This window comes from Lynx canadensis, chromosome E2 (genome assembly GCF_007474595.2).
Source record: "Lynx canadensis isolate LIC74 chromosome E2, mLynCan4.pri.v2, whole genome shotgun sequence".
Taxonomy (NCBI): Eukaryota; Metazoa; Chordata; class Mammalia; order Carnivora; family Felidae; genus Lynx; species Lynx canadensis.
The window spans coordinates 27889700-27912799 of NC_044317.1; the positions used below are offsets into that span (position 1 = coordinate 27889700).

Genomic DNA, 23100 nt, shown 5'->3' on the forward strand with positions numbered 1-23100 from the left:
GTAAACAACCTACAGCAACCCTCTCTGTGACTTTGGGCCATTCTCTTCCTCTTCTGGGGAGTCAGACTCCTGACTCCTGTAAGATTGGTGCAGGAAGGCACTAGAAAAATCTCTGCACCCTGGAAACAGTGTATGAATCCACATACAGGGGACACTGTCCGTGCTTGAGAAAGGATAGCTATTATGATGATGATTTCAATGGTTCCTTGAATCGGTTTTGATTTGGGAGGTGACTTTTGTCTGCCCACCTGCATCACGCCTTCCGCTCCCCCACCCATGCCCCCGCCCCAGGTGCTTCCTCCCACAGAAGGGTGGAGGGGGCTGCTTACCGGGCGAGTTGGTGATGGAGGCGTGGAAACAGCTGAAGTTGATGAGGGCGTAGGAGCACAGGAAGAAGTTGGAGATGATGGGGGCAATGGTGTTGAGCTCAGCTTCAAGGACCCGAGGGGAGAGAGGACAGTCTGTTGGGCAACCAGCCAGGGAGCCACCTGGCACCCTCCCTTGCAGTTGGGGGATTCCAGACAGGCCACAGAGGCTCAGTGAGTCTCGGCCTTCTCATCTGTGAAATGGGTCCATCGTGTTGTGACACTCAAGGGGCCGATGTTTCGTTAACCGTAAAATGCCAGCTCTTAAGAGGATGGAGAGCAGTGGGGAGAGGCTACGGGATCACAAGGACAGTGGCTGTCACATTTTTTTTTTGTAACACAAATTACAGTAGGGAATATACTTTACAGCGTGACCGAAGACACGGGACCTATACGATCTTTTATCTGAAACCCTGAGACCATAAGACACACACAGTTCCACCCGCAGTAGAAACCCACTCAAGAACAAGTTCCTTCCCTCCCCTGCCTCACTCCACTGCCACTGCCCCGAGAAACCCCAGACAAACTTGTGTATGTGTATCCTTGTCTCAGGGCCTGCTTCTGGGGGATCCCAAAACAAGACAAGCACCTCTTACGCATCAGGGCCTCTGTGCACGATTCCACTGAATCCGCCACAAGAGCCCTGCCCCAGAGCATCTGAAATGATGGTTCTCAGTCTGAAGTGCAATCAGAACCGCCCAGATAAAAGGACATCAAATCTGAGTCGGGGGCGGGGGGGGGGGGCACTGCACGGTGAGCAGGAAGCAGAGGTGTGTCTGGGGAAGCCCAGGCCTGACTAGTCATTTCCATCCCCCGGGGGCGGTCCTGCTGCCTCCTCCTCTGGTTCAGGATCCAGAGCAGCCAGTGTCTGGAAAGGTTCCCTTGAGTGGACGTGAGTAGATTGGTAGGGATCGCGGATGCCGGCGTGAGTAGCAGGACCACGGGACCACCAGCCGAACCCCCCACCCTGCTCCTGCATAGAGAGCAGGGGCCGGAGGGTCAGCGTGCCGTAGCGTGGCCACCGCCCTTGCTTGGTGCGGCCACCTTTCTTCTAGCGAGTTCTGCCTCGTCGGTTAAGGAGACCAGGAAGTACTGGGGAGTGTGTGCGTATACGAATGCATGCGTGTGCATGTGTGTGTGTATGCGTGTGCACACCGGTCTCTTCCTGCCCATCTATGACACACCTCTTCTGCACTCTCTCTCCCATTCTGCAAATGAGACCAAGGCTCAGGAAGGTAAAAATGATGTGTCCAAAGCAATACAGCTGGCTTATGGCAAAGCCAGGATAGAGAGACAATCTGGGTCGCCTGATGGCTCCGTCGGTTAAGCGTCCAACTTCAGCTCAGGTCATGATCTCACACTTCGAGAGCTCGAGCCCCACCTTGGGCTCTGTTGTCGGCACTGAGCCCACTTCGGATCCTCTGTCTCCCCCTCTCTCTGCCCCTCTCCAATTGTTCTCTCTCTCTCTCTCAAAAATGAATATAAATTTTTTTAAAAATCTAAAAAAAAAGAGAGAGAGAAAAGAAAGTCCATCTAACTAACTGATTAACTGGGATCTGTCTCCTCGGGCATCTTCTATCTTGAAGTCCAAGGGAGCTGGCAGCTCAAGGGTGGAGAAATGAGTTTAGACACCTACAGAGATACTGACTGAGCTGTTTGTATCAGCTCCCACGAGCTGTCCTGTGCTCCAAAGTTGTCCCGGGGGCTAATTCAGACCTGGTGTCTGGGGGGTGCGGGCAGCTTGCCAGGACACAGGAATACAGAAGCAGGAAAAGAAGGTAGGGTCCCTTCTAACGAAATCGAATGGTCCACCTGCCTGGTGTGGTGTGGGAGCCACCCTGTCTGGAGGCGGGGGAGGGGCGGGCACCGCATGACCCTCCCGAGTCTTCTCCCAGAGAGGGCCTCGCTCAAGAGTTATTCCACGAGTGCCCACTCCCTGCCAGGCCTGGCTGGGTGCTGGGTGCCAAGGTGAGCAGCACAGAGAGGAGCCCTGCCGGCGGTCACAAGCCTCTGCGCCCTGGCAGCCTCTCACCGATGATGATGAAGGCCACGGCGATGGCGTAGGCCAGCAGGTAGCCACGCACGGGCTCCTTGTTCTTGCCGTAGCCCTTGCCGAAGAAGCCGATCAGTGGGTACAGCTGGTCCTCGCACAGGCACTGTGGGCACAGGAAGACGTGCTCACCCCAGGCTGGGAGCCCCCCTCCCCTCCCTTGCAGCCCCAGCTGGCCCTGCTTCCTCCCTCCACCTCAGCAGACTACTTGCCCCAGTCTGGGTCCTGTCTTCTCTCTCTCTGTCTCTCTTTTTTAAACATTTATTTTTGAGAGAGCATGAATGGGGGAAGGACCGGGAGAGAAGGAGACACAGAATCTGAAGCAGGCTCCAGGCTCTGAGCTGTCAGCACAGAGCCCGACATGGGGCTCGAACTCACGCACCAACCGTGAGATCGTGACCTGAGCCGAAGTCAGACGCTTACCTGACCGAACCACCCAGGCGCCCCCTGTCTCTTAAAAGGGAGTCATCTCCCTGCCCACCCCCACGTCACCAGGGAGCTAGCAAGGGGGCAAAGAGAGGGGGTGGCCCGCGTGGGGGTGAGACTGGGTCAGAGAAATTGCAGGCAGGGCGCCAGGCTGCACAAGGGAGACTGTGGGAGGGAAATGCGGGTGCTCTTTGCAGCACACCGTGGGACGGGGGCCGCTTCCTGTGGGTTTGCTCTCTAGCCCCCTTTCTCCTTAAGTCTAGACGTCCCGTCCCATGATACCTCTAGGCCTCTGTAGGGGTCACCTGGGGTCACCTTCTGACACTCGCGGCCCCGTTCCACAGCCTCACCTGGAAGACCTTGGCGGCGGAGACGAGGCAGGCCAGGGCGGAGGAGAGCGTGGCCCCAAAGATGCCGGCCGTGATCAGGGGCGCGAAGCCCGACACCATGCTCATGGTCTGCAAGGACATGGGGTTCGGGCCCCTCATGGTGGGGCCCCTCACGCCCGGAGTCCTCGCCTCAGGCGGGGGCTGGGTCCTGAGGCCCCCGAGTCCACACTCCTCGCCTGGAGATCCCAGTGCCCACCGAGTCAGGGACTGGGCCCAGGGGCCCCCCACCTGAGCCTGAACCTCTTTCCCCCGCGCCCGGGACCCAGCCCCCCAAACCACGTGTGTCCCAGCCCGTTCCAGCCTCTGTCTGGTCCTTCCCCGCGTCTGCTGGGCCAGACTCCCTGGCAGAGGCCGCGCGTACCTGGTAGTAGTTGATGAGGCCATAGCGGCAGCTGTGCTGGTGGGCACACTCGGTGAAGTTCCAGCCGTAGCCACAGGCCAGCCCCTCGCAGGCGCCCGAGCCGGGGGTCACCGTGGCATTCAGGACCCCGGAGGCATCGCGAACCACGCAGGAGCCTGAAGGGGCAGCAGGGCTTGGGGAGGCCTCCCGCCCGCCCTTCCCTCCTTCCTCCTCTCCTCCCACCCCAGACACTGGCCGCTTCTGCACAGGGCGAGAGGCTGCTTGAGGGGCCAGCTCTCCCTTTAGCGTGTGCTACTACTAATGGATGATGACGACGATGACGATGACGGCAATGAAATCTGCGAACATGCAGAGGCACTCACGACGTGCCACGCGCTCCGCTAAGCGCTTGAAACAACCCTGGGAAGCAAGTATGACCATCGCTTTCGTTGTCGGTGCCATTCTACAGTGGCGCGGTGACCTACAGTGACCCGTGAAGATCACCATGTCCTTCTTAAAGCAGAGACCTGGCTGGCTGTGACCGGGGCCGTGTCCCTCGGCCATCCGTGAGCGGCTCGCCTCACAAGGGGGTGGCGGGCAGCCAGAGCGCCTGTGAGGATCTCAGTGCGAGGCAAGGGTCAACAGCCCAGGCCTGGGTTCAAACCTGGCTCCACCACTCAGTGGCTGTGTGACCCTGGGCAGGTCGCTTAACCTCTCTGAGCCCTGCTTTTCTCCTCTGTAAAATGGCGGGTTGGCAGTGCCTGGATTGAATGCGGTGAGGCATGTCAAGGGCCCGGCATGTGGTTGAGTCAGCGGTTAGTGTCGTCTTCACCACCACCACCATCATCATTATTATTATTACCCATCCTTGGGTCAGAGTATTGTTTGTCCTCTAGGAATTTCCCACTCTTGAATCTGTAACCTCAGGTTTGAAGGGACCAGAGGAGCCTGGTCTGACCGTCCCCATCCCCACCACAAACGACCATCCCCCCCCCCCCCCGCGAAGATGTTCTGGTCACCACCGGTTGTCCCCAAAAAGAAGGTTTGAGGGTCCACTTCTTGCGGTCACCATGCTCTCCCTGTTAGAGAGCTGAGCCCCCTGCCCCGTGTGACCCTTCCGGCGGTCTGGGCTGGCTACTCACCGATGGTGGCGGAGATGGCCAGGTAGGAGACGGTGGTCCAGAAAATGGCCATGAGCGTTCCCTTGGGAATGGCTACAGCAGGGTCCTGGGGGAGGGGGAGGAAGAGAGAGAAGGCATCAGGCAGCCTCTGGGTCTCCGTCAGGCCCTTCTCTTGTCTGAGGCCCGGATGGGCCAGCAACTGCTGGCCGTGTGTGAATCACCGTCAGGTACCCATTGATTTGTGTGGTTCCACAGCAATTAACATAAAGACAAGCCCCAAACTCTCCTCTGAGGAGAAACTCTCTGCTGGCATTTTCCTAGCAGAAATAATAAATCTTCACATGCACACATCGGGTATTCCACTCTTCCAGACACTTCCTCAAACATAACTTCCTGGGCACTGGAAGTGGCCAGGGTGTCCCTACCCTGCTGGTGGGGAAACTGAGGCCAGGAAGCGGAGCGGAGGCCCCAGCCGGCTGAGCCAGGGGCGGCTCTGTCCTGACCACACCAAGTCCGCAGCCTCAGGCCTGGGGGGGCTGGTGCTGAGTGGTGCAACACTGGTAGGGACCCTTACAGCAGGGTCCCCCCGCCAGGTGTAGACCCCAGCCCCGGGGGCAGGCCACGCGGGCACTGGGAAGGACATCCGTGCACCTCCCCAGCTTTCCCACAGCTGACAGGTAGAACCACAAATTACAGAGCTTGGAGGGACCGCGACACCGTTCAGCGTCACAGGCAGGTCCAGACAAAGCTGGCAACAACCAGTTCCCTGCCTCAGACACTCAGGAGCCTGAGTTGGAATCGATGGTCACTCAGTGATGAACGAGCCCCGGACCCCGCCCTTAAGGACCCTGTGCCCCAGGGAAGGAGGTCCCGCCAACACAGGGCGGATGGCACCTGTCACGGGACAGCCTGAAGTGTGCTGGAGAACAAGGGGAAGGAGGGAGAGCAACACGGTGCAGCGACCACGGAGGCCCTCACGGCAGAGGGGACGGCTGAGGTGGCTCTGAAGGCCTGGGGTGGGAGGAAAGGTGAGGCAGGCCAGAGCCAAGCGGAAGCAGAGATGCGTTGCTGGAGCGAGGCTGGGGGACCTGGAGCTTCCAGATCTGCTGCAGTGTCTGCTTTGGGGGGCCCGGCAGCTCTTCCTTGGGTACCAGGATGACCTGACTAGGTCAACACACAGACTCCCCCGGTCCCAAGGCCAACGGACCGCCTCCACTTCCCCTCCCACCTACAGTGGGTTGAACAGTATCTCCAAAAATTCGTGTTCGCTCAGAACCTCAGATTATGACCGTATTTGGAAATAAGGTCTTTGCAAATGTCGTTAGTTAAGATGAGGTCATACCCAGTTGGGTGGGCCTTAAATCCAATGACTAGTGTTCCTGTGAGAAGAGGGAGGGACACACAGAGGGAAGAAGGCTGGCTGAAGACAGCCGCAGAGACTGGAGAGAGGCAGCCCCATGCCAAGGAATGTCAGAGCCACCAGAAGCTGGGAGAAAAAGGAAGGATTCTCCCCTACGGCCTTCAGAGGGAACGTGGCCCTTAACACCTTTGTTTTGAACTTTTGGCTTCCAGACTGTGCAAGAATAAACGTCTGGGATTTTTTGTTTGTTTGCTTGTTTTTGGTTTCTGTTTGTTTGTTTCTGAGAGACAGAGCATGAGCAGGGGAGGGGCAGAGAGAGGGGGAGACACAGAATCCGAAGCAGGCTCCGGGCTCTGAGCAGTCAGCACAGAGCCCGACACGGGGCTGGAACCCATGAACTGTGAGATCATGACCCAAGCCAGTGTCAGAAGCTTAACCGACTGAGCCAGCCAGGCACCCCAGTGTCTGTTTTAAGCCCCTGTGTTTGTGGTAGTTTGTCACAGCAGCCGTGGGCGGTGGGCACACCCGGCCTCCATCCTACCCCTATATCTTGGCCTGAAATCTCTGAGCCCGGCTCACAAGTCAGGCACATCCGAGCCCACATCCCAGCCCGTCTCTTCCCAGGGGTATGTGCGCTGGGACAAGCCCCTTCACCTCTCTGAGCCTAGGGATGCCCCGAACCCCGATCTGTGAGATGATAACCCAACGTGGCACGCAGCCAGCACCCACAAATGTGAGCAGTTAGGAGAGGGGACTGTGTCGTGCTCGGGGACACGCGCTGGGACCACAGATGCAGCACAGACCCCACAGCTGTCACCTGGAAGTCCCTTGTCTCTCAGCCTCAGCCTCCCCATCAGAAAATTAAGCTAGTAAAGCTTTCCTCAGCCATAGCACAGGCTGATTGTGAAGAGACACTGGTCACGAGATTGCTCTGTCAGTGCTAAAGGGTCAGGGAGGTGTGAGGGATTAATATGATGGTAACTCTGATGTCACCCTTTAAAAACAATTTTTTTTTAATGTTTATTTTTGAGAGAGAGAGAGAGAGAGACAGACAGAGCACAAGCAGGGGAGGGGCAGAGAGAGACACACACATAGAATCCGGAGCAGGCTCCAGGCTCAGATCTGTCAGCACAGAGCCCGACGCGGGGCTCGAACACACGGACCGCGAGATCATGACCTGAGCTGAAGTCGGACTGAGCCACCCAGGCACCCTTGACGTCACCCCTTTAAATGTCACATTCTCTGAGGTCTCCGGCCACCTTGTGCGAATTTGTACCAGCTCCTCCACCCCCGCCCCCAGGGATTCCCTACCCTCCCTCTGCTTCGTTTCTCTCCCCAGCACCACCCACAAGCCACTCTCACTCCACATCCTCCTTATATTTCGGTGCCTTGTCTCTCTCACGAGAATGTCAGCTCCATGAGGACAGGAACTTGTGCCTGTTTTGTTCCCCACTGTGTCCACAAGACGCCGGCACAAAGCAGGTGCTCAAAACATATCCGCTGAATGATAAACTTAGGATGACGCTGAGGCCTCTTTGTTCTAGAAACTTGCATTCCAGCTCCTCTGCCACCTGTGTGTGTGGTCCTGGGCCACCCCAGCCCTCTCTGCGCTTGGTTTGTTCCTCTGTAACATGGGGGTGATGAGGGCATGAGCCCCCTGAGTATAATGTACCCAGCGGCCACATAGTAAAAATAACCACAACCTTGACTACTAGCCATTAGTACTTTCTCCATGCTGGGCACTGTTCTAAGCACATCACATAAATTAGCACATGGAATCCTTATTCCCTGCTCTGTGAAGGGGAGGGGGCGGTGGGCTGTTAGTCCCATTTTACAGTTGGCAAAACTAAAGCCCAGGGAAGTTTTAAGGGACTTGCATAAAGTCTCCATGAATGGAAGCTTCTCTCCCGTTGAGGACATACTGTCTCACAAAATGGGCAGAGGGCTGGATGCAGGAGGGAAGGGCTGATTGGGGGCTTGAGGGCATTTAGGACAGAGTAGAGGTGCACCCCCTTCCCCCCCCCCCCACTACTGGGTCCGGGACAGCTGCCTGCCACCCGAGAAGCTGGACGAGGTGTCTGGATAAATCGCTAGGCTGCGATGATCTGTAACGGGGCTGGCAGGGGAACCAGGCTGTCTGAGCACAAGACTGGCCACTGCAGGGACCTCAGGGCGGACAGGCAGACCAGGCCTCTGCTGGCCGCTCCCCAGAAAAGGAAAAGGAACCAGACAAACACAGCCACTCCGGGATTCCCAGGCCATGCTGGGTACCGCCCAGGCATACCCAGTTAGAGCCAGGCTGGGTGGAGACTGTCCCCAAGGCACAATTCTTAAGTCGTTTAAGAAAATGCATCAAGGAGGGGCGCTTTGGTGGCTCAGTCCGACTCTTGGTTTTGGCTCAGGTCATGATGTCACAGTTTGTGGGTTCGAGCCGTGTGTTGGGCTCTGTGCAGACAGTGTGGAGCCCGCTTGGGATTCTCTCTCTCTCTCTCTCTCTCTCTCTCTCTCTCCCTCCCTCAAAAATAAATAAATAAACATTAAAAAACTGCATCAAGGAGCACCTTTCGAGTGGGACTGGAGGCTGGGGGAAAGGGCTCCAAGCACAGAGCCAGGCTCTCACCGATCACCCCACATACACACCATCTATCTCCTTGATCCTGCCCTGGCAAAGACCCCACGGCCTTCAAAGCCCAGCCTCAGCCCTACCTCCACCCAGGGTTTTGCCGGAGCCCCTGCCAACATCCGCCTGCCCTTCTCTCCCACCTTCTAGCAGTTTGTACTTCACTCTAAGCCTCCCATCCGGTACGTTTCACCCTCTATCCACTCAATAAGCATGTTGTCTGACTCTTAGCTGGGAATCGGGACATAGAGGCAGGCCCCAGTTGTCCAGCTCAAGAGAACGGGACGGGCGAAGAGACACGTAAATGGCCCGATGTCTTTATGCTCAAGAGCCACGAAGGATCAGGAGAGATTTAAGGATGGAAGCGTTATTTGAAAGAGAAACAGAACTTCTCAAGGTTAAAAAAAACAAGCGTAGGGCATCCCAGGAAGAGAGCACAGCAGAGGCAAAGATGTGGAGGAGAGACAGACAGCAGCAGGTCCTCGGGACTGGGGCAGGGGTCATAGCAATGGCGTTGGCAGGTTGGAACCTTGAGCTCTGAGCCTAGGAAACTGCCCACATCAAGAAGGTGGAGGGCCCTGGGAAGATGTCAGCCCAGCCAAGATGTGCATGAACCAGCTGCAGCTTTGGAAGGTCGAGCTGGCTCCGTCTTCCCCTTAGGCTGACTCCCGGGAACCAGGGAGGAGACTGGCCCACTTTAGTCATTAGTCCTCCAGGCCTAGAGCATAGCTGGTGCCAATCAACAAACCTCAGAACTGAGTAGAATGAATGGACCTGGTTTGGATTGACTGGGGTTGAGTTGGGTTGGAATGGACTGGATTTTAGAAGCTCTGACTCCATGGTGTCTGTGCCAGGCTCAGTGCCCAGTGGGAGATCCCAGCGGGACACAGCCAGGAAGCCGGGGGTGGGGGGGGGGTGGGCGTCTGGCTCACCTTGAGGTCCCCAGAGATGTTGGCCCCTGCCAGGATGCCTGTAGCCGAGGGAAAGAAGATGGAGAACATCCCGAAGAAGCTGCCTTCTGCACCCCGCCAGTCGGGTACCAAGTTCTGGACAAAAATGTCCGCTGGAAGACCAAAGCCTGAATCAGGGATGCCTGGAAGGCTGGGCCCAGCCAGCCAGGCAGGAGGCTCCTCTCTGGCAGCTCCTGGCCCTGGGAGTTGGGGGGTGGGTCTCATCTTCCTCATGCTCACAGAATGGGCCCAACCGGTGGGCAGACTGTACCTGTCCCCAGAGCCATGGGCAGGGGCCCCAACTTGCACGTACCCCGGTAGCTGAAGAAGCCTTTGGAGGCCTTGTCCTCAGATGGGGGGATCAGCGTCCCCACTAAGTAGTTGGCAAAGGAGATCATGATGACGAGGAAGAAAAGCACCTGGGCCTGGGGGGTGGGTAAAGGACCCTAGAGGTCAGATGGCCTGGCCCTACCTGCTCAGGGAGCCCCAGCAGGTCAGAACCTGTCCATGATCCCGTCCTCATTCATTCATTCATTCATTCATCACCCATTATGCTGCAGGTCCCGTGCTGGGAGTCGGCCACATAGCAAAGCTCTTGGCTTGTCTTGCTGGTGAATAAGGAACACGACTCTGGGGTAAGAACGAGGGTGTGATGGGGACTGTGGGTGGGGCTATGGAGCAGAGTGGCCTGCAAAGGTATCTATAAGGGTCCTAAAGGAGGGGATGAGTGACAGCAGAATTGGGGGCACAAGCCTGGGACACTCAAAGAACGGCAAGGAGGCCGCAGAGCCGGAAGCCGGAGGGAGGGGGAGAGAGGGCAGGCGGTGGCAGATCTGGCCAGTCTGCCCGCTGACGCCCGCGATTTCTGCTGCCCTCGCCCCATGGTGCCAAGCCTCTGAATTTTGGCTGGATACAGATTCACGTGAGGACCACGTCTCCCTGCCCTGCTTGCAGCTTAGGTGTGGCCGAGAGATCAAGTTCTAGTTGATGGAATGGAAGTAGAGGAACATGAGCAACTTCCAGGTGGTGCCAGAAAAGGAAAAGGAAGGGGAATTCGCTCCTTTTCACCCTCTCCCCTTCCTGCTGAGCGGACTGTGGACATGGTGGCGGTGGCCGCCGTGGAGCAGGTGCACGGAGGCCACACCCAGGGATGGAGCGGCCACAGGACAGAAACGGTCTGGGCGCCTGAGCCTCCGGGAGCCACACACACACACACACACACACACGGACTTTTACAGGTGAGAGAAACACACTGGTCCTGCTCCAGGCCCCGCCCTCAGGGTCCCTGTCACAACAGCAGAGCCGAAAGCCCAGCTAATACAGCGAGAAGAGGCAGGGCCGGGCCCAGGACCGGGGCCTCACGACTCACGTTCTTCACCTGACCGCTCCCAACATCCTCTCCTCACCTTGGATTCCCACTCCATGCCAGCCAGGGAGATGGCCAGCAGCACGGTGACGGTGACCACGCCGATGATGCGGATGTCATTGATGGGGTCCACGATGGGCGTGCCGTACTCCTAGGGCGGGGCACAGGCCGGGCTGCACACCCCACCCCTCCATCACAGGTGCCCTCTCAGCAAAGCACAAACACAACCACCTCGCCCACCCACAGAACATCCACAGTCGTGCTGTATCGGCCTGGACAGTTTGGCCCTAAAGGCAACACACCTCCCTGAAGGGGACTTCTGGGAATGGTCTTTATGTGATGAGATCACCCAGTCACCCACAGCGAGCAGACAGCGGCCTGGCAGGCAAAGTGGGGCAGAGGGGCAGGAAGGCCTGGCCCAGGTCGGGGGAGGGGAGAGCGAGGTAGGCTTCCCCGGGCTCCCTCTGCCTGGGGTCCAGCCCCCAGCTTTACCTGGAGCAGGTCCCGCACGGTCTCTGCAAAGCCCACGGTGTGCATGGCCACGCCCACAGCATTGGCAAAAGCGAAAATGAGGCCGATGGAGCCCCCGAGCTCTGGGCCGAGACTCCGGGAGATGAGGAAGTAGGTGCCACCTATTAAGGACAGAGCCAGAATCCGTGAAACCAAAGGATCAGCTGGCTGGGGTGGGCTTGGGGCAGGCAGAAGCCGAGGCTGGGAAAGGGTAACCACGGGACCCACGGGGCCCATAGCACAGGAGATAACCGAGGCCATCTGTGGGTGCCCAAAGCCTTCACCTGGAACCAGAGGGAGCAGCCTGGGGAGTCCCCGTTTTGGTGGGGGTGGGGTGGGTGGGAGTGGCTTGGAGACCCATTCCCGGGGAGGAGACGGGGGTGAGCGACAAGAAAGAGGAGGGCCTTCGGGGTGGGGTGGGACCCACCTGACTTGACCTTGCCGTTGGTAGAGATGGCCGAGATGGAGAGGCCCGTGATGGAGGTCACCGTGACCGAGAGCAGGATGATGATCCAGGTCAGGACTGGGGGGTGGGGGTGGGGGTGGAGGGGATGTGATTACCAGGAAACTCAGCTGGGGCATTTCCCAGGTGGGGAGCCATGTGAGGAACCTAAATTAGCCAGCTGGCTTGCCATGCCACCTAAGTCACCGAGCCTTGGTTTTCTCTGAGCCTTGGTTTTCTCATCTGAAAAATGGGTCTCTGTCTACCTCCTGGTATATTCTGAACAGCCAGTACATAAAGGATCATTAGGTATGGAAGGGAAGGTACCCTCTTTTAGTAATAAAAAGTAATGTAGGGACACCTGGGTGGCTCAGTCGGTTGGGTGTCCGACTCTGGCTCAGGTTATGATCTCGTGGTTCACGAGTTTGAGCCCCGTATGGGGCTCTGGGCTGATAGCTCAGAGACTGGAGCCTGTTTCAGATTCTGTGTCTCCCTCTCTCTCTCTGCCTCTTCCTCTCTCTCTCTCAAAAATAAATAAAACATTAAAAAAAATTTTTAAAAAGTAATAGTTACCACTTGATGAACACCTTTGGGTACCAAATCCTATGGTGTTTTACATGCATCATAGAAACCCTATTATAGGTCTGTGGGTAGGGACCGTTATCACTCCCAGTTTACTGATGAGGAAACCAAGGCTCAGGGAGGTTAAGAAACTTGTCCAAGGTCACACAGCATCAGAGCTAGCATCTGAACCTTGGTGTCTGTCCAGAGCAGAAGTTCCTAACCTGGATGCTATGCAGGAGAGATTGGCTCTGAGAGGTTCAGGGACATTGTCTGAGGGCCAACAGGGCCAGGGAGAGTCCTCGGGTCTGTTGACTCCACTGCAGACTCTCCTGCCACACCTCCCTGTCCTCTGTCACTGCAGGAGCCTGCGGGCTCTGCAGCCCAAGTTCAGGATTGTGGCCTGGAAGGATAAGGTCTCAGACACACTCTTCCCCTTCCCCCAGGAGGTGACACTCACCGATGCCCGCCTGGGCTGTAATCCAGGGGAGCCGTAGGTAGAGGATCACGCCCCAGATATTGAGCATGCAACGGATCTGGGAAGAGAGAGGGGTCGGAGGTCACCTGGGGGGGCCGGATACCCCATAGCAAAACATACAAGTCTCTGTCCCCAGTCATGGCATGGCACGGCCTAGGGGACACGTGGGTCCTTTCTTGGCTCTACTCACTGCAATGGGTTCCTACTTCAATGCCCCTCTAACTCACTGGGGCACCCAGGGAGGGGGGGTACCCAGAGACTCACTTTTCTGCCCTCCCACTGGGGTCTGAGGATGGGCTGCAAGCACAATCACCCCTCACCGGGCTCCCGGCCCGGGATCCTGTGTCCGGCAGCCCCAGCCGGGGCCCCAGTGGCCAGCTGCTGGCCCAGGGCCTGGCATCCAGGGGCAGCTCAGCAAATGCCAGCTGAGCCAATGCCCCACATACAAGCAGAAACAGCACTCAGGTCGCTGTGACTTCAGCTTCCAAATTTAAAGCAAAGCCAGAGGCCACAGCTGAGACTGAAATTCCATGGAGGTGGGGGTGCTGATGTGGTCTTGGGCCCCAGCCACGTCTTGGGGAGGGGCAGGAACATGTGGCGTTTACAAGGCAGGGAGACCTCTAAGACCCTCTATACACTCCGAGATACCAAACGGGGCCACGCCAGGCTCTGGCTGCCACAGCTCAGGAGGAAGATTCAGACGCCATATACGAGCTGCTGGGGTAGAGGGGAGCTCACAGTTCAGATGGAGAAACGGAGGCACAGCCAGTAGGCAGCTGGTCAGAGTGAGGTCAGAACCCCGGCCTCCCGCCTTCCAGAGCAGGACCAAAGCCTTCTTCTAACTCTCATGTGATCCCCTCTGTAAGGTCCCATAATGCCTTGCAAAGCCAAGTTCATTTGATTCTTTGCTGTTTGAGGACTTACTGGTGCTCTAGGCCACAGGAAACCTTCCCCTGCCCATCACTGAGAATGAGAAAAACATGCGTGCACACTGTGTGTTTCGTGCTGCCCCCTGGTGGCTGTGGGGGAAAACAACGTCTTCTAATAATTCCAGGGGAAGCATTGATCCAAGCAATTCCCGTCTATTAACTCACTGAACGCACATCATTTACAGATGAAGAAACTGAGGCACAGACAGGTTAAATAACTTGTCCAAGGCCATAGAACAAGTGAATATACACAGATCTTTCCTAGGGCAAGGTATCAGTCTGGGGGTTGAGAAGCGCAAAACCAGGGAAAATCTCTGAGGCCCAGGCTGGACCTTGGGTCTACCCTGGCCACTGACATCTGAGAGTCAGAGCTGAGCCTGGATGGAACTCTGTCTCGCACTCCCATTCCTGGGCATCCCACCCACACCCTACTCACCATCACCCCCTTGACCCAGCCAAAGCGCACGGGCTCCCCAGGGTTCTTCTCACTGTTGGTGCCTGTCTCGTCCTCCACCAGCCCGTCAGTCATCTCATGGCCGGGCCGGCTGTCGAAGGCCAAGGCGTGCAGATGGCTGCCTTCCTGCTGGAAGCCCAGAGGCCACAGGTCAGGCAGGCGGGGGTCATGACACTCCAGCCACCCATCTCGCCTCCTCCACAGTCCAGCCCCGCAGGCAGCAAACCCAGCAAGCCTCCTCTCCGCTGCAGACCTTCCTCATTCCCACCTCCCTACCTCTTTCAGGTGCGTGCAGCCTCTGTTCACGCACCTCCACCCGCCGTGGCTCATTACCTCTCTAGGAGGCTACGATTGCTTGATTGGGTCATCGGTGCCCGGACAATAAACATTACAACATGTGCCCCGAGCTCTATAGCTTCCACGCTCACATTTCACTGAGGCCTCTTGACCCATGAAGAAGACACTTGTTTGTCCCCGGGGCACAAGAGCCAAGGCTCAGAGAAGTTAAGCACCCGTGTCAAGGTCACACAGCAGGACCGTGGCCAGTCTTTGAGACGGTGCTTACCTTGAGGAAGGAGTGCAGATGGGCCAGCGTGGGCCGGACCTTTCGGGGCTCTCCGGGCAGGGCGCTGTTGGCATAGTGCTCGTAGGCGGGCACCACATCGATAGTGTTGTAGCCGAAGGTGCGCATGTAGAAGGTGCTGCCGTGGGTCAGGTGGCTGGGGTGGCTGCTGTCGTAGGCAGCCGGCGGCGGGGGCTCATCGCCCCCCAGCAGCGTGCTGATGGTGAAGCGCCCGCTGCACAGCGTGGGGTCCCCCGGCATCTCTGACCCTGGCAACTCTGCCATGGTGGCTCTGGGTGTCCGGGGAGGGGGCGAGGGTCGGCGGGGATGTGCTGGGTGGCTTTATAGGCTGGCCCACAGCGGGGAGGAGGCAGGGAGTTTGGCCCAAACCGCCCATGGCTGGCGAGCAGGGTCCCTGGACGGGGTGGGAGGTGGAGCACGTGCCCACTGCTGTCCTGCCCGCCACCTGATCGCGGAGATAGCAGCCCGGCCTGGGACTGGGAGGGCTGGGCTGGACCACAGCCAGACGCAGAGCGGGAAAGGGGCAAACACATCCAGCCCCTGGGTCCCCGAGAGGCTCTTCTGAGTCTGAGAGCTGAGGACGTCTGCAGGACCCTAGGAAGCAGTACTCACCAGAGGGGACTCTTAGGGACCCTATGAGGGACCCTAGGGACAGCCTGATGACCTGTGGCCCCACCCTATGCAGGTTCAAAAACCTCTCATTTTACCTAGTATTTAGTTTTAGTTTTTATTTACCTAGTATCTGTGAATAGATGAATGGTATGATGTTTAAAAAGATGCACACGTGTATATAAAAGGTTAGTCTCTCTCTCTTGAACCTCTGACTCCTAGTTGTGCCCGTCCTTCCAAAGACATCTCAGAGTGTATGGGCGCCTGGGTGGCGCAGTCGGTTAAGCGTCCGACTTCAGCCAGGTCACGATCTCGCGGTCCGTGAGTTCGAGCCCCGCGTCGGGCTCTGGGCTGATGGCTCGGAGCCTGGAGCCTGTTTCCGATTCTGTGTCTCCCTCTCTCTCTGCCCCTCCCCCGTTCATGCTCTGTCTCTCTCTGTCCCAAAAATAAATAAACGTTGAAAAAAAAAAAAAAAAACACACATCTCAGAGTGTAAAAGCCATTATATGCAAGCACCCCCAGACCAGAATTCAGCATGCGATAGGTGTGATCTGTAGCCACCTGGGGCCTGAAGGGCCCCTGGGGCTGACTTGTGGCTGGTCAGGGGCCTGCGGGGCAACTGGGTACCCAGCCTGCACATGCACCGCAGAGCCTGAGTTATAGAGCCCAAGGGGGCAGCGCCTCCCCTGGCCCAGCCCAGACAAAGAGCCCCCCATTCCCAAGGCGGACAGCAGCGAGCAGAGGCCCCATTTCATCGCTGGCCCAGGTCAGCTGCCCTGAGGCCATGCCTTGATTGCATGGGGGCAGGGGGGCGGGCTGCCCTCCGGTCACCAGAGGCACCTGAGCCATTGCAGGGGTGGGGGCTGAAATCAGAAGAGGGTTAGGAGAGATGAGTTAGTGTGGTGGGCGCTCAGATGTGCCACCAGAGAGAAGGGGTGCCTGCGCTCAAGGTACTGTTAAGTTAGTGGGGAAAAGGGACATGGAAACGGACTGGCCTGGCTGTGTAGTGAGGGTAGCAGTGGGAGAGATTCCCCTGCAGGAGGGTCAGGGTGGGGACAGCAGGGACTCAACAGACCCCTGACCAGAGCCTTGGAGGACGAGTTGTTTCTCTGGAGGCAGGGGATGGACGGAGACCCCGAGGCCACCATCAGCTCCAGGCTTCTGAGCTGGGCTTCTGCTCAGGGGCCAGCCATCCTTGGGAGGGACAAAGAGGGACACATTTCTCTCCCTCCCTTCCAGAAGGGGGCAGGTAGAAATGCTTAGACTGTGTTAGGTAGTAAACTGGGTTAAGGAGTCACCCTCCAAGATGAGGGTACTTGGACTGGGGTCCGGGAGCCCCACAAAGTTGTGGACAAGTTTTCATACCTAAGTGCATTATTCTGGGAAGGGGGACATACATTTTGCTGCTAGAAGCTAAGCCCACGGGGGCAGGGATCTGGGCCTATCTCGTTCACAGATAATCCCAAGCAGCTAGAAGAGCCGTAAGTACTCCATAAATGCTTGCTGGACGGGTAATGAAGGGGGAGCCAGAAGCCAACAGGGCAAAGAGCGGCTGCCATAGAAACCCCCGGCTGGCAGTCTTAGCCTGAGTCAGGGGTGTAAGGGGCAGCTCCTGGCACTCTCCCAGCCGAGCCAGACATGGAGGTGAGCCGAGGATGACAGGCCCCCGATGACAAACCCGAAAGGTTATGATCACTGTGTATCTGTTTGCAAAGTTTATATATTCATCATATGTGTTCATTTTTTTAAAGAGACTCTCCTCGGGGCTCCTCTTAACGAGCCCCCGGCTTGCCTACCCCCTTCCCAGGATTTCTAGCTGCCCCTCAGAGAGGCTTCTGGAGACGTGTGTCCCCAACCTCCACCCAGTGGGGCCGAAAACTAGGAGGTGAGGTCTCCAGGTCAGTTTTCCACCTTCCCTGCAGGTCTGGGCAGGGAGAGGCCGGCAGGTTACTCATTCCGTCCCATGGGGCCTTGGGGGCAGATCTTATCACCCTCTCACTTTTAAACTGAAAGTCACAGCTGCCTAACACCCCCTTCCACCCATCCAACACACTCCACCCTGGAGCAGCTGTGGAAATTTCCTGATTCCCATCTCAGGAGGGGAAGAGGCCAGGAGGGGCCAAGACTGGTTTCCAGCAGCACAGGGGCCACAGGCAGAGAGAGGGGCCACAGAATTTCTGGGTGATCTTGGGCAAGTCACTTCTTCATCCCTCCATGACACCTAGGCCTAGGGGAGGCCCAAGGTCCCTTCTAGCCCCGCAGCTGCTTCAAGAAGCCGCTCCTGCCCCTCTGCATCTCTCTGGGGTGAGGTGAGAGTTAAACAGGACCCCTTGAAGGGCTTATCAAAAGACCACGTTGAAGGGACTGTCAGAACACCTGGTCCCAAAGCACAGACCCCCAGGAAAGCGGATTCTTATACGTGGATGGAAAGTGATCCATTTGGAGACACTTTCCAGGTGGGGGACACAGTGCTGGGTCAGACACAACACCTGCGTTGCGGGAGACCAGCTTCCATGTGGGCCCCAGAGTCCTGCAGGTCTGGGACCCAGGACTCAAAGTCGGATGTACCCTGAACCAAGCCCTGTGATGTGAGTCTCAGGCTCACACCCCAGGCCTCAGTTTCCACGTGGCTTTGAGCACGTCACCTGACTGTGGTGAGCCTCAGCTGCCTCAGCAGCAAAATGGGAAAGCCACCTGCCCTGGGTCATTGGTGGCTCACCTGTCCAGCGTCAACCCCCAGCGGAGAGACTTCGGGCTCCTTGCGTCTCCCGAGGGGGATGGAGAACAGAAGGGGGAAAGGAACTGACTCAGTGGTCGAGAAACTCCCTAGGAGCGACAACTCTAGCCACAGGGCTGATGTGGTGAGGACAGGAGGGCCTGAGGCAACCTCTGCATCTCAGAGCCTCCTGTCTTCGAGGCCACAGAGCCACTCAAGCATTTATTAGGCTCCTCCTGCATACCAGGCACTGGAACTCGCAACCTAGCCTGGCAGGCAAACCAGCAACTGGCTAGGAGAGGGGGCAGCTGCCCCGGAGAGGGCGGGGATTCTGGGGCCTGGGGTCAGCGCAAGGAAGAGGTGGCCGGGGCTGGAGCACACAATGCCATGGGGGTAAGGGGAGGAGGGAAGAAAGGGGGGAATGTGAGGTGTTTCTTCAGTCACACACATTTATTGAGTGCCTACTGCATACCAGGCCCTGTGGTAGGCAAAGGAAGCACCATGGAGAACAAGACAAGGACCCTGCCCTCTGGGAGCTTACATTCTAGTGGGGAGACAGACAGTAAGTAAACAAACAATCATTATGATACATTTAGTGGTAGGTGCTATTAAGAAAACAAAGCTTTAAAAAAAAATTTTTTAGGAGGGGCATTTAGGCCTGAGAATGAGAAATTTAAGGTAGGCTCCAGCAATGAGAAGAAGCCGCCCATATGCCAGCAGGAATGAGTTCAGGGCTTCCAGAAGGAGGAGAGAGCGTGTGCAAAGGCCCTAGGATAGGAGTGTAGACAGCAAGAAGGCTGGTGTGGTTGAGCAGAGGGACTGAGGAGCTGGGGTCTGAGACACGCAGGGATCACTGGGCCTCGTAAGCCAGGGTCAGAAGGTTTATATTCCATCATGTGACGGTCAGATTTCCATTTACCAGAAATCACTCTGGCTGTTGGATGGACGATGGACTGAGGGAGGCAAGGTGCGGCAAGGCTAGTCAGGGACTACCGCAGGTGCGCCGTGGTGGCGGCCAGGCCAGGGCAGCGGCTGTGGGTGGCAGGGGGGGAGGACTGTTGGGACCTGAGGTGTGTTGTGAAGGCAGAGCTGACAGGCCCAGCGCATGGATTCACGTAGAGCAGCGGTTGGAGGGAAGGGCCCAGGAAGGACCCTATGGGGCCAACGGCAGCATCGCTGCTGAGCAGGGAAGCCTGCCGGCGCCAGGGTAAGGGGCCTGGACTGCGAGATGCCACCTGTCTCTGGGAAGCCGCTGGCGAGCAGGGCAAGGCAGAAAGAACAGGGCCGGGGAGGGTCGGGAGGGGTTACCGCAACAGCCAGGCAGGAACAGACGGCAGCCTGGCTTAGGAGCCCCCGGGCCGTCCCCTGACTGCACGCGGTCTCGGGCATCACACCGGAACCCCTAACAGACGCTGACTCTGTGACCCCAGCCTGGAGAGTCTATGGGCTTGGGGGCCGGCATCTCCCCGGGGGATCCCGAGGAGTGTGCTGAGATCCGGGGAGCTAAAGACCATAATCTTCCACACACAGACTCCCCGCTCCCACCTCACCCCATCCCCACGTCCGTGGCCGCCCGGTCCCACGAGGCTCGCCTGGAGAGGATGGGTATGATGCAACCCTGGTGTCGTGAAATAGCCGGGTAAGAGGATGCGCTGCTCGTCGGCCTGATTCACAACACCAGCTGCAGCAACGATACCAGAACTCCGCCGGCTTCCTCCTCTGCACGTGGTTCCGCGGCTCTGGGATGGCAACGAGCCCCATGCGAGCATCCTCCCCGACCGACGGCCGCCCGGGGCCAGTGCAGTGCCGGGGCGGTGACGGATGGACGCAGGGTCCCTGCCCGCGGGGGGCTCACAGACTGGATGGCAGCAGGGAAGAGGAGGGCACGCTCAAAGCCCCGTACAGTGCAGGGGACAGAACAGCTACGGGGGAACCAGGCACTGGCAACCTGCAACCTCTCCAGCAACCAGGCCCAAGAAACTGAGATTTCTCACGGGCCTTACGGACCACGTAAGCGTGTCTGTTGCAGTCCTGGTCCTTTTACCAGTGTTATAGCAGCTGGACACTGAAGTGTCACGAAGCTGCTGGCAGCTAAAGCAGAAAGGGAAACATGCTTGGTAAGATATTTTCGTTGTTAAAGGAAGGGCTCCTGTTCGTTTTCTTCATGGTCAGGCTTGCTTTTTTTTTTTTAGTTATTGAGCCCACATTCATTCTACAAGTAATTGTAGATATTAATAATGTATTAGACACAGTCTGATGAGTTTGGGGGATGCACAGGACAAGGCATGATCACTGTCTTTAAGAGACATATAGTTCATCAGAAGAGGCAAAGCCAACAGTAACCATAACCTAAGGCATAACGGCATAAATCCCTGGATAAAATGCTACCTGGGTTCAGAGAAGGGACGGCTGCCTCTGGCTGGAGCCATGGGATATACAAAATAGCACAATTAGAACAAAGGTAAAAAGAAATAAGCAGTCGTTTAAGGAGGGAGAGTGTCATATGTTAGCTTGGAGCTTCCTGGCAGGCAAGGCAAAAAGCACAATTATGATCACTAGTCACTATCTGATGAAAGTGAGATTTCGGTTTTCCCCCATCTTCCTTTTCTCATAAGGAAAAGGAATCTCCATCAACTCTTTACCACTCCATCCAGGCTTAGCCGAGAGGATCGTCAATGCAAGGGTGGCCCAAGCTCAGTCCAGCCACACCAACACAAACTGAAGCTAGAATTCTAACACAAATTCAGTCCTGTAGTAACGGATATGACCACACGTCCTTCTGTTTTGCAGGTTCTGTGCAGGTTCAACGTGCTCTCCAAGAGACCAAGAAACCCATCATCTCTCCTGCCTCCAGCCTCTCACGTTATAAGATCAGCGTTCTAACCCCTGAACTATAGAGACCAGCCTTTCATTTTAAATACACCTTTAGCTTTTCCAACTTGACTGTAACCCTTTTTGCCTTTCCTGAAAGCAATAGGAAACATGGGTATTCTGCTCGATTTTGAATTCCACGTGTATTTCTAATCAGAATACTCTTTAATGGACTCTTTAATGGAGCCCGGGAGCTCCCAGAGCGGGGATCAAGGGGTCTAGAATCACAGAGCTGCCTTCAGAAGCTCAGATCCTCCACCCGGTCCCCCAAGCCCACACAGGGAGGTAGTGGGAAGGATGTGAGCCAAGACAGGCCTGGGCCTGGCTCTGTAGCCCCTACCTCAGGACCTCAGGCCTGTCCCTGCGTGCCTTAGCTTCATCATCAAATGGAGAATACCTCTCAGTCAGTGGGGTTTTTTGATGATCAAGAGAGGGAGTAAAAGAAGCATTTCAGAGGGTATTAATACCACTCTGCAATGTAAATGATATGTATATAATTTTATCTCAGCTCCTTAGCTACCAGGAAAGAAAGGGAGGAGAAAACCAACCCATCTCGACTGTTTAAGGCAGTATTTTCCGGTAAGGGCAGCTGCTAAAGTTTATGAAACAACAAAAAAAAGTTGGGGCATGGGAGAAGTGATGGGAGGAGTCACTCAGCATTAGGAAGCAGAAACCCAGAGAGTTGGTTTTGGTCTTTTGCAGTCATCAGAGCTCAGGATTTGTTTGACAGAAGTTGCGTGTAAAAAGGCAGGACATGTTCAGAGGATCCTAGAAGCTCAGAGTGAGGCAGGCTTCTCCCTCAATGGTTGCCTCTTCCCCGGATACTTGAAATAAGCTGCTGGCCACCTTAATATCCCAAGGCAGAATCCCAAAGGATCTTCTGCCAAAGTCACCCAGCACCCCGGGAGTCAGGTTGCAAGATGGCACTTGCCACTCAGGCTGCATTTGTGCTAAAGTGGGGCAGGGGTTGGATCCTAGGGGAATCTCCCCTCCAGATTGGGTCACTATGGCAGAGTGGGGGTCCCACAGGGTATGGAGCCCCCCAGCAGGAAGTTTGAGGGGCTGCATGTGGAAGGGAAGTTGAGTCTCTACCCCTAGAGAGCTCAGTTAGCAGCACCACTGAGCACATGAACTAGAGAGGCTCGGGCAAGCCCCAGTCAAGGCAAGTGCCTGCTGATGGTGAGCACAGGAAGGCGGGGGCAGGTGGGCACTAGCAGAGATTCAATCAGAGTCGTCAGATGGTCATTCACTTGTGATTTCCTGCGAAATGTGCACCACCCCCACCGCACACACCCAGTGATGCTCTTTAATGGAGGCCATTTTTCTTGGTTAACCACCTGGCATCGAAGACCAGGCTGGACAACTGCCGTTGACCTTGGTGGGTACACAATGGGCAAGCTAACCTAGTGAGCTTAGGTACGATGCATAGTTTCCCTAACCAGTTATAATTTTTATCTTCCTATTTAGTGCATCTCAGACATTCTAGGATTTATCGAAAACCTGTGTTGAAAAGTGGGGGAGGGGCTTCCACACTTAGACCTGGAGGCCTACTTCTCTACTCCCTGCGTTCAGTCAGAACAAGGGTTCTTGACCCAGGGAAAATAATCTGGGGAGCTTTTTAAAAAAAAACCTGAATTACTGCCCAGGCCCCTCCCCAGTCCAACTAAGGCAGAAGCTCAGGGGGCAGGAGTGTGGACAGCAGTTTTAAGAGCTCCCAGGGTGATCTGCATATGTAGCCAGGGCTGAGGCCGGCACAGCCCGAGCTGTGAGCTACAGAAAAGATGTGTTGACTGAGCCTGTGTGCAGCCCAGAGTCTGGGTCTTCTTCAGTAAAGGTAATGCTGATTTAGAGTTTCTTAAAAACTATCTTCCATGTTGTAAAATGTCTCTAGAAAGCTTTTTCTCCTGGATAGACTTGTGGATACATAAGCAGGCCACCAGCCCTTTATGCTGAATTCATT

The 23100-nt window shown here is 56.5% G+C and overlaps 1 protein-coding gene across 3 annotated transcripts in view; it reads right to left on the reverse strand.

The window, feature by feature from the left end:
- SLC12A3 (solute carrier family 12 member 3) overlaps positions 1–15220 on the reverse strand; it is a 38526-nt gene extending 23306 nt beyond the window's left edge. For all 3 annotated transcript variants that reach the window (XM_030299056.1, XM_030299054.1, XM_030299058.1), the window contains exons 1-13: positions 14927–15220; positions 14344–14490; positions 12961–13036; positions 11925–12020; positions 11480–11619; positions 11028–11138; positions 9935–10046; positions 9604–9734; positions 4713–4797; positions 3592–3746; positions 3192–3299; positions 2398–2521; positions 330–431 (exon numbers count right to left, since the gene is read on the reverse strand). In XM_030299056.1, coding sequence (XP_030154916.1) covers positions 330–431; positions 2398–2521; positions 3192–3299; positions 3592–3746; positions 4713–4797; positions 9604–9734; positions 9935–10046; positions 11028–11138; positions 11480–11619; positions 11925–12020; positions 12961–13036; positions 14344–14490; positions 14927–15208 — 1669 coding nt within the window. In that variant the 5' untranslated portion in view covers positions 15209–15220. The remainder of the gene's footprint in view (positions 1–329; positions 432–2397; positions 2522–3191; positions 3300–3591; positions 3747–4712; positions 4798–9603; positions 9735–9934; positions 10047–11027; positions 11139–11479; positions 11620–11924; positions 12021–12960; positions 13037–14343; positions 14491–14926) is intronic.
- Between the last annotated feature and the right edge of the window lie 7880 nt (positions 15221–23100).